The sequence below is a fragment of the Doryrhamphus excisus genome, linkage group LG2, assembly GCF_037039965.1.
Source record: "Doryrhamphus excisus strain RoL-2023G ecotype Guam linkage group LG2, RoL_Dexc_Guam_v1.1, whole genome shotgun sequence".
Taxonomy (NCBI): Eukaryota; Metazoa; Chordata; class Actinopteri; order Syngnathiformes; family Syngnathidae; genus Doryrhamphus; species Doryrhamphus excisus.
The window spans coordinates 24,135,677-24,146,838 of record NC_136358.1 but is presented as its reverse complement, the minus strand read 5'-3'; the positions used below and the strand labels follow the sequence as shown (position 1 = coordinate 24,146,838).

Here is an 11,162-nt window from a genome sequence, read left to right as displayed (position 1 = left end):
GTTATTTTTTTACACGAAAAATGTCAATATCGAATGATTTTGTAATTTTTGCCTTCTACTTCATCAGGATTGTAATCATAAAACACCAGGACAAAGAAATCAATTAGTTGTTTTTTTTTCACTCACTTAAATGCTTGTTTGTTTGTTGGACTTTTTGATGACCGCACGCAACGCCATCATTCACATGTAGCTCATTTCCATTCAAGCGACTATTTTGGTGTTTTTGTCAATCATGTATTGTCACAAATAACACGTGTAATGTGAAAGTGCAAAGGCAACCTCTCATTGATTTGACACGCAGGCCAACAGGAACCAGTCGGTTGTATCGTTTCTTCCACACAGCGCACTGGGGAAATGATGACGTTAGCCAGCCAGCTAGCTTGCTGATCAAGCAGCAGTTGTTGGATAATTCACTAACAACTTCATTGGGATTGGTTCGCTTTTTGGAGAAACAATGAATTCTCTGTTGTCCAATCCACAAGGAAACGGGCTCCTTTACGCTGGATTTAACCAGGACCATGGTGAGAAGTGACGCTTGCTTGTTATTCCTCTTCCCCCACACAGTACCGCGGACGCTAGGCTAACCTTACTGACGCGACGCCTTCTCGGAGCCTAACATGTTATATAAATGCTAGCAAATGGACTTCCATAAGTCAGGAACACCCGAAAGCCGCCACAACTACCAGTGGAACCGTTAGCTTGCAACGCCAACCGTCTTCTTACTGTTAGCCAACCAGGGCTAACTTATTCTTGCTAGCTCTTGAAGTTGCGATTCTAGAGTGAGTGGCCATACACTCGAGTTTAATCTTAGTTAGTTTAATGTTAGTCGAGACGCTTAAAGAAGCATAGACAATTTTAGTACTGTCATGGTAATGGATGCAAACGACAATATATTCACGCCGTGGAACAGCTACAGCTACCTCTAGCGAGCTAACGAGCTGTTAGCCTTGCCAAGTTTGACAGTTCCGAAGTCGTGCCCTACACTGTATGTTTTTTTTTCTCCATTATTGTAGCATTGCGTATAGGTAGCGTGTTCTTAACCAATTAAGTGTCTACGTCCACATTAGCCATTAATACCTGAAGTGGGCTATAGGGTCATCCTTATTTTTTTTAAGGAATGCTCTTTCCACTTGTCTACAGTGATTACGGTAATGTTAGGCGGACTTCTAACTATGAATGATACTCAATTCGCCCGTTTATGCGCACACACACATTTTTATGATTCATTACTCTGCAGATTGGTGGAGACTGAGATGTCCGTGATATGGCAGCAACTGTTTAAATCGTTTATCGCTATTTTTCCTATTTTTAAATCAAATATTTACGTAGCTAGAGCCTAAAATGTGGTTTTAGAGCCCTCTAGACATGAACTAGCACACCAAAGGAACCTCATATAGTTGATAGAATCCGATAAAATAAGCCTTTAAAACACAAAAATGTCTTCCGGACGTGTGGACAGGAAGTGACGTCAGAGTTGAGTTTTAGCTTGAGTAAGTGTTGAGAGATGATATATGTCGATAATTGTGTTAACCTGCAATAAAAGCATGTTAGTCAAGTCTGGTGCGTGTGTTACTAGTGACACCTAGTGGCCAGTGGAGACTACACTTCTGAAACATCTTTTAATGCCTCTTTTAATAACTGTCTGACTTTTACTTCATTTATCCATTCTTATACTTGAAAATGCATATCTTAGTCCAATAATACATAAACCTGTGCTTAAATATACATTTTAAACCAATAGATTGTACTCACCCACTAAACAGCGATCATTTTAGTACATTTTTGCAAAAACGTGATAGAGTAAGTGCACAGTGTTGGAATGGAATGCCAAGTGGCGACTGTACTCGGAATTGTCATGAAAGTGTGCCTCTCTGCAGGGTGCTTTGCCTGTGGGATGGAGAATGGATTTCGGGTTTACAACACGGATCCTCTTAAAGAGAAGGAGAAACAAGGTGCAGTATATTCCCGCTTATTCACATTTGTGACCAAAAATCTGCAATGGTTTTTGTATGTGGCCCCTGGAAGGGTGGTTCCAACCTAGGTGATGGATGCATCCAGGAAGGTTTTCGGTAAGGAGGTTTGTTCCAATGACTCAGGATGCACGTGGAGCGTATTGGCACACCATCAGTGGGGAGGAAGAGGAACTGTCCCCTCCAGTCATTTGTGAAATCTATTGCTCAGCACAACCTTGTCCAGGGTTACTTATGAAAGTATGTTGTGCTGTGGGGCGTGGGGCGGCTTTCCATGCTGATATTTGAGTGGGAGGTGTGGAATCCTGCGTCAGTCCTCTGAGCCAGAGACGTGATTATGAGGCTATCATGATCTTAATCTAACCAACATTCTTTTCACTCGGATGGAAAAGATCACACTTCTGTCTACTTTCAGAGTTCTTGGAGGGCGGGGTCGGCCACGTGGAGATGCTCTTCAGGTGTAACTACCTTGCTCTCGTGGGAGGGGGGAAGAAACCCAAGTACCCAACCAATAAAGGTATGGTTTTAACAGAACACGCCAGGTTCTTGCTTAGTGCTTGCGAGTTTAGAATCTTAAATGTTGTCTTTTGACATCCGTGTAGTGATGATCTGGGATGACCTGAAGAAGAAGACGGTCATTGAGATTGAGTTTTCCACAGAGGTCAAAGCAGTGAAGCTCCGACGTGACAGGTGACCCCACCCATCTCCAATTGAAATCACAAAGCAACTCAAATGCTACCTGTTTAAATCATTTTTAATGTCTAACTTCTTATACCTGACTTCTGCGCCCCGCCTTTGGCCTTGTTTTTAGCTCCGAATGAATGAATGTTGTATTTTAATGTGTCTTCTACTCTGTTTTGACTCAACTTTATTTTACACTGTAAAGCGTCTTTGAGTACTTTGAAAAGCGCTATACAAATACAATGTAATATTTATTATTATAACCTTGTACTCGTATTAATGTAACCTTAAAACCTCGTAGATCCAATCTCGTGCATCGTGCTGTCTCGTGTACTGTCTCATGGCGCCCCCATGTAAGTGCAGAGCTCAGGAAAAACCACCTCCAAACCCCTCTAAAACAGGAATCATGATGCTATCCAGCCTATTCCACTTCAGTACGTGTTTGTGATCATAAAATGGTGTCTCACTCCAGTGCACCATGGTTGTTACCATGTAACAATTCTCACACATTGTTAAAGATGCAAAGCAAAACATAGTGTTGAAGAGCAGCTACAGGGATGTGCGTGTTCTATGTTCTATGTTCTGAGTGGCCAGGAAGGCACACGTGTCCCACTGGCATAGCCCCCCTTTATATTCTCTTACCAAGTTTGTATTCTTACTCACTTCTATTTGCATTATGCAAATTAGACAATGATATCATCAAGCCCCACCTACCACAACTTTTATGTGCAGCGTTTAGTTGAGCATCTAGTGATGGGTTGGCTCTTTTTCTGACATAATGTTTGTTTTTCCTTTTCAGAATGCATCACTCGATGCCTTTAGATGCATCATGTTTGCTTGACAACAGCACATGTCATTGTTGTACCTTTTTTTTGTTTGGACAGAATTGTGGTGGTCCTGGACTCTATGATCAAAGTGTTCACCTTTACCCACAACCCCCACCAGCTACATGTGTTTGAGACCTGCTACAATCCCAAAGGTCAGTCGTTGGTAGGGTGATGGCCTGTGGTTTGTTGTCAAAATAAAGCTAAAATAGGGCTGCACTGAGAAGACGAGGAAGGCACCAGGATGCCCACACCAAGATGCTACACCACACCACCACTCTTAAAACCACATACAGCCCTCATCTAAATCTTAAGGCCAGTGGAAAAATAGTATATTATAGAATATAATATTGCCTGTAACATTGCACTGCTGTTTATTATTAGATGCATATGCATTGTGCACCTTAATGAGGACCTTAATGAGGTTTGAAGTAGAGTTCACTGTGCAAAAGCAGAAGGGGGAGTGCGACAAAAAAACATTTGGAATTTTTTTTATTATTGAAGAATTAGAATGAAGTCAAATAGGTTTTTTTTCACCTAATCAAAAGCTATACACAATAAATATATATATATACATATATACAATAAAAGCCCAAATCTGCTGAAAATAGTCATTTTCTGTCAGGCATTGACACTGTCATGCCCTCCTGATTCTTGAGAGTGGTGACAGTAGAAGTCATTTTTACTGACTTGCCTCTATTTCCTTGTATTCTTCTTATTTCCTAATACGGGATATTGTGTCCACGTCAAGGTTAGTGAATGAGTGCAAGCACGAAATGCTCACACGTACCCCAATCCCTGTCTTTCCACAGGACTGTGTGTGCTGTGTCCCAACAGCAACAACTCTCTTCTGGCCTTTCCCGGGACCCACTCAGGCCATGTTCAAATCGTAGACCTGGCAAACACAGAGAAGCCCCCGGTTGACATCCCAGCCCACGAGGGCTCCCTGTGCTGCATCGCCCTCAACCTCCAGGGGACCAGAATAGCTACCGCGTCAGAGAAGGTAGGCCCGAAGCTGTAAGCCGTTCTTCTTTTCCGTTGTTGTCGTCTGCACGGTGACCTAACGTGTGTGTTGTCGTCCGCAGGGGACCCTTATCAGAATTTTTGACACATCAGCGGGCCAACTCATACAGGAGCTGAGACGAGGCTCTCAGACAGCAAACATTTACTGGTGAGCTTTTAGTACAAGGCAGATCCTATCTCCATAATGTGGTGTCAGTTGTTCCATGAGCTTTACCATGGAGTCCACATGCGACGCTTTGAGGCGTATCCACATTATGGTTCACTTTTGTATCCAAAACATCCAAATTGTTTCAATGTCACGGCAAACTGTGACGGCCGGGTTACCGAATGGTCAGTTAAGTGAAACTAAGTTATGGGCAGAAGACGGAAAAAGGTAAGACAAGTTTCATAATGGTTGCTATGCGATCAGATGTCAGCTTTGCACTTTCAGTAAGGGAATAGAGCAGGGGTGGGCAAACTGCGGCCCGGGGGCCACATGCGGCCCACCAAGCATTTGAATCCGGCCCGCCAGTTACTTTTGGAGTATTTCAACTTTTAACATGATGTCTTATTCAGTTAAAAAAAACAAACCTAAAATTAAATCGCGTAGTTTGAGGGAAATGAAAACATACAGCTGATAGTATGACACTTTTACAAATACAATTAGACTAATAATTCAAGGCGGACTGTTAAGAATTATAAGCATAAAATAGTGTGTGTGTGTTAAATATATGGTCTGGCCCCCCGCACAATTTTGTTAACTCAACGCGGCCCACTAGTCAAAAAGTTTGCCCACCCCTGGAATAGAGTAATACATTCACTCTGTTGCCATTTTGGAATAATGACATCACAACTACCACTGTTTCATGGTTGACTATGACCTATTATCAGTCAAAAGAAAATACATTAACCCCCCCATATTTAGCATTTTCAAGCATAAAATGTCTAACCTAAAATACACAGTACCAACATTCCACTGGGAGAATGTAGTATTTTACATTGGCCACTAGGTGTCAGTAATTGTTCAGTCAGACAAGAGCTAGACTTGAACAACAGGCTTATCCTGCTGGTTTCAGTAATAATCACAATCAACAATAAAAATAACAACACACAGTAATAATCATAATTAAAAAACATAATAATAAATACTCACAACATTGCTTCCTGTCCACTACCCACTTCTGCTCCCAGGCAAGCTAACCCATCTTGAATGGTTTATTTTCTCTATTTCAACAACTAGCAGTAGTTCTGAAGGAAAGGATATTTCTCAGTGGATTTATTCATCAGTGGAATAGCCAGATCCTGCATTCAGACGAGTCATCAGTATCCCTTCTGCTTTGGGGTGGAATTGAAGCACCAAATAACTCTGGACTGCATCTTTTATGCAGGGACAAAAAAAAGCATCAAGTTCAGTTTCAATCCTGAACCAGCGTGTATTTATTCTCTTATTTCTCTTCTCAATCTTTCTTTTCAAAGCATCAATTTCAACCAAGACGCATCCCTCATTTGCGTGTCCAGTGACCATGGCACAGTGCACATCTTTGCAGCCGAAGACGCAAAGAGGAACAAGCAGTCCAGGTTTGTTTATCTGAATCATCTTAACTTGGCGTACGGAAGCATTCTTTCCTTTGCTACATCAGCCCGGTGACTCCTTGTTCATCAGTGGGAGAATCAGTCTCACATGATAATGATGATGGTGCAGACGCGTTAAAGCAGCCATTCCTTTTTAACGAAGCGCTTCCCAACAAACACCTAGTTAGTATCATGGAGCATGTATCATGTATCAGGAAGCATTCGTTATTAAATGCTGATATAATACTATTAATGCTATTCATACTAATATTCACATATTACTCAATATAACAAACTGGCTCACGATGTCATCTCATCACACAGAAACATAACACTGAACGGTTATACCTCCTGAAGAGTTAAATATAAAAAACAACATTTTAAAGTATTCCCATAATGCATGTTCTTTGATTGGAGGAGCACGGAGAGCATAGAAAATGACACTTGCAGTACTGCTGCTGTCCACCAGAGGGAGCCAGAGTCCAGAGGAAGCGGGCGTCATTGAATGCGTTGCTCAGACACAATGCCTGATGTAGCCAAGTAGCCAAACAGTGGGTTCAGAGAGCAGCACAAACTGGGTGAACAGAACAAATGAAAAGATGCTTAATACCATCGATCAAACATGGTGGAGGCAGTGTGATGGTCTGGGGTTTCTTTGGAGGGGGTAAAATAGGAGATTTGTACAGGGTGGTAGGGACCTTGAGGAAGGACAGCGCTTGATTGGGGCTAATTTCATCCTAGAACAGGATAATGATCCAAAACACACCTCCAAAATGTGTCAGAAATATTCAAAGAATAAGCCAGAATTCTGACTGTAATGGCCAGAACCGTCTCCTCATCTGAACCCTATTGAACTGTTGTGGGAGCAGCTTGACCGTAAGGTACGTACGAAGACTCCATAATGCATCTTGTAGGAGATGCTTCAGGAAGCTTATGGTGAAATCTCATCAGATTACCTTGAAAGATTCACAGCTAGAATGCCTCAAGTCTGCCAGGCTGTAATTACTGCAAAAGGTGGATTTTTTGATGAAAGCAAAGTACACATTCATCATGTCCATTAAAATCATTATTTCTAACTCGGACAATGTCACCATGTCCTCTTCATTTGCTATATTTCATATTCAGACTAATCTCATGTATGTTTCTGTGGAAAACCAAAAAATTCCAAGTGATCCCAAACTTTTGAGCGCTAGTGTATGTAAATATAACATCCCTTAATCTCTCTCTGCAGTTTGGCATCAGCCAGCTTTCTTCCAAAATACTTCAGCTCCAAGTGGAGCTTCTCCAGGTTCCAGCTGCCCTCAGGCTCCCCTTGCTTGTGTGCCTTCGGGACGGAGCCCAACGCCGTCATAGGTGAGAACACATTAGGTTGGCTGGGGGGGGGTTACTGTCACAAGGTCGGATGACAAACAGCTAACAGTGTGACAGTACTGCAAAGACTAGGATAAAGAGTATAATAGTGTGACAGTACTGCAAAGACTAGGATAAAGAGTATAATAGTGTGACAGTACTGCAAAGACTAGGATAAAGAGTATAATAGTGTGACAGTACTGCAGAGACTAGGATAAAGAGTATAATAGTGTGACAGTACTGCAAAGATTAGAATAAAGAGTATAATAGTGTGACAGTACTGCAGAGACTAGAATAAAGAGTATAATAGTGTGACAGTACCGCAAAGACTAGAATAAAGAGTATAATAGTGTGACAGTACCGCTAACACTAGAATAAAGAGTATAATAGTGTGACAGTACTGCAGAGACTAGGATAAAGAGTATAATAGTGTGACAGTACTGCAAAGACTAGGATAAAGAGTATAATAGTGTGACAGTACTGCAATTACTAGAATAAAGATTATAATAGTGTGACAGTACTGCAGAGACTACGATAAAGAGTATAATAGTGTGACAGTACTGCAATTACTAGAATAAAGACTATAATAGTGTGACAGTACTGCAGAGACTACGATAAAGATTATAATAGTGTGACAGTACTGCAGAGACTAGAATAAAGAGTATAATAGTGTGACAGTACCGCAAACACTAGAATAAAGAGTATAATAGTGTGACAGTACTGCAAAGACTAGAATAAAGAGTATAATAGTGTGACAGTACTGCAAAGACTAGAATAAAGAGTATAATAGTGTGACAGTACTGCAAAGACTAGAATAAAGAGTATAATAGTGTGACAGTACTGCAAAGACTAGAATAAAGAGTATAATAGTGTGACAGTACTGCAAAGACTAGAATAAAGAGTATAATAGTGTGACAGTACAGCAAAGACTAGAATTAAGAGTATAATAGTCTGACAGTACTGCAAAGACTAGGATAAAGAATATAATAGTGTGACAGTACCGCAGAGACTACGATAAAGAGTATAATACTGTGATAGTACTGCAGAGAGTGAGTATTTTGTCCATGCTAACGTTGGGGTACATGCATGTACGCAGTAAAGCTTTCTTGCTCTGGTTCTTTGCAGCCATCTGTGCTGATGGCAGCTACTACAAGTTCCTGTTCAACCAGAAGGGGGAGTGTTCCAGGGACGTCTATGCCCAATTCCTGGAGATGACCGATGACAAAATATGACACCACTGCACAGCCTCTTTTCTTTCTTCTTTTTTTTTTCCACCACCACCACCCCTTTTTTCATGATCTGGAAGGGACGGATTGACTTCCCTTCCCACTGACAAGACTCTGCCCAAAAGAGCGTGGCAAAAAATTAACAGGGAAGAAACTTTGTATCCGGGTAGTCTCTCTGGACTTTCAGAGTGATGTGGATGCCAACTCTCGAGGCAAACACCACAGAGGAGGAACAAACGGCAAGGACCTTGGTCCACGTGTCTTCCCAGGACTTGAACTTGGCAATGGATGGATATTTTTGAAAACTCCTAGATGGAGCGATTGTTGTCGACTAACACCACCTAAGCTAATCCTAGCGAGTGCCTCTGACTGGAGACAGAACCTGCAAACACATTCTGTGTGTGTGTGTGTGTGTGTGTGTGTGTGTGTGTCCTCGCAGCGGGATCACACGGAACAACCAAGTACCCACATAGCTGTAAAGCAGGGGTGTCCAAAGTGCAGCCTGGGGGCCATTTGCAGCTCGTGGCTGTGTTTTTATTGGCCCACGGCACATTCTAATAATATACCATTTAACAAGAAATACAACCCAAAACTGCAAAATCTGTCATTTTAACAGTCAAAAGAGAAATAGACATACTTTTCCAAGAATAATGGAACATTGTCATTTTTACTTCATATTCTAGAAATAAAAAAACGTCATACCATTATGAAAAACAAACAATAACAAATTAAGTTGTGATTTAAGGAAAGGGATTGGAATTTTTGGATGATTAGTTTGGGGGAAATATGGGAATGAAATATTCATAATAGGGAAAACACTATTTAACAAGTCAATTTAGTTGGTAATAGACACACACTGACCTAAAGTTAGGACACCCCGGCTGTAGGCTATATTCATCATTCACTCTCTGAACACCACACTGACCTAATGTTAGGACACCCCCGCTGTAGGCTATATTCATCATTCACTCTCTGAACACCACACTGAACTAATGTTAGGACACCCCGGCTGTAGGCTATATTCATCATTCACTCTCTGAACACCACACTGACCTAATGTTAGGACACCCCGGCTGTAGGCTATATTCATCATTCACTCTCTGAACACCACACTGACTTAATGTTAGGACACCCCCGCTGTAGGCTATATTCATCACTCACTCTCTAAACACCACACTGACCTAATGTTAGGACACCCCCGCTGTAGGCTATATTCATCATTCACTCTCTGAACACCACACTGACCTAATGTTAGGACACCCCGGCTGTAGGCTATATTCATCATTCACTCTCTGAACACCACACTGACCTAATGTTAGGACACCCCGGCTGTAGGCTATATTCATCATTCACTCTCTGAACACCACACTGACCTAATGTTAGGACACCCCGGCTGTAGGCTATATTCATCATTCACTCTCTGAACACCACAATGACTTAATGTTAGGACACCCCGGCTGTAGGCTATATTCATCATTCACTCTCTGAACACCATACTGACCTAATGTTAGGACACCCCGGCTGTAGGCTATATTCATCATTCACTCTCTGAACACCACACTGACCTAATGTTGGGACACCCCCGCTGTAGGCTATATTCATCATTCACTCTCTGAACACCACACTGACCTAATGTTAGGACACCCCCGCTATAGGCTATATTCATCATTCACTCTCTGAACACCGCACTGACCTAATGTTAGGACACCCCCGCTGTAGGCTATATTCATCATTCACCGTCTGAACACCACACTGACCTAATGTTCCAATCATGTTTTTGTTTTGTTTTTGATAAAGTTGAGCGCTATACAAGCTTTGCTTTTACCAAGGTATCCTTCTCTTACTAAAGGTGTAATGATGCTTTTGTTCTTTCTTTTGCTGGTTTTGTCAGCTTAGTATGAAGACGAAAGATGAATGCTAAGAAATGCAACGCCAGAAGAAACTGATGTCAACGTCTAACCCAGCCAGGTCAGTGATGGATGGCTTATAGCTGGGTCATGTTCATGTATATGTAACAGGAAAGGGAGTGCATTTTGCACAAGGAGTGTCAAAAGTCCAGCGGAGATACCCCCCCTTTACCCCAGTCCCGCGCCACCGCAACTTAGTAGGGAGGCATTGCGTGGTCCACATCACCTAGATAAGACTGACTATGCTTATGGGGGACATGCGCCATGTATATCTGATGGTCACATGACTGTATTACATAATATCATCATTGACGGCATAGAGCATATCTGCATACGTACTCTACATCCTGCTGATGCCAGTCAGGGGCGTGGCTTTTTGCACAGATGCTTCACACCTGACTAAAATAATAGAAATGTACTTTCATTTTCTTCTATGGTCTAGCCGTTTCACAGCAAAACAAAACATTTCGTTTGTGTTCATCAGATTGTATATTTGTACTCTCGGCCGCCTTTGGGTTACTGAACAAGGAAAGGGACGCAAGGCAAGTGTTAAAACTCCTCACATGTTTAGTTGGATTGTAAAAGCAAATCGGCGAATGAACCTGTGAATAAAACATTGGTAAAGATCCA

At 41.8% G+C, this 11,162-nt stretch overlaps 1 protein-coding gene across 1 annotated transcript; it reads left to right on the top strand.

The window, feature by feature from the left end:
* The first annotated feature begins 191 nt into the window (after positions 1-191).
* Positions 192-11,162, top strand: wdr45b (WD repeat domain 45B). The gene is made up of 10 exons (XM_058061389.2): positions 192-521; positions 1,878-1,952; positions 2,386-2,487; positions 2,573-2,660; positions 3,536-3,630; positions 4,288-4,478; positions 4,561-4,646; positions 5,954-6,055; positions 7,281-7,402; positions 8,525-11,162. Exons 1-10 carry the CDS (start codon positions 455-457, stop codon positions 8,629-8,631), a joined length of 1,035 nt encoding a protein of 344 aa, XP_057917372.1. The 5' UTR covers positions 192-454; the 3' UTR covers positions 8,632-11,162.

Bases quoted from the DNA above. Each gene is read 5' to 3' on its own strand.
- wdr45b (XM_058061389.2), top strand. From the start codon at position 455: ATGAATTCTCTGTTGTCCAATCCACAAGGAAACGGGCTCCTTTACGCT. The intron at 522-1,877 runs GTGAGAAGTGAC...GCCTCTCTGCAG, and splicing joins TGGATTTAACCAGGACCATG to GGTGCTTTGCCTGTGGGATG. The intron at 3,631-4,287 runs GTCAGTCGTTGG...GTCTTTCCACAG, and splicing joins GACCTGCTACAATCCCAAAG to GACTGTGTGTGCTGTGTCCC.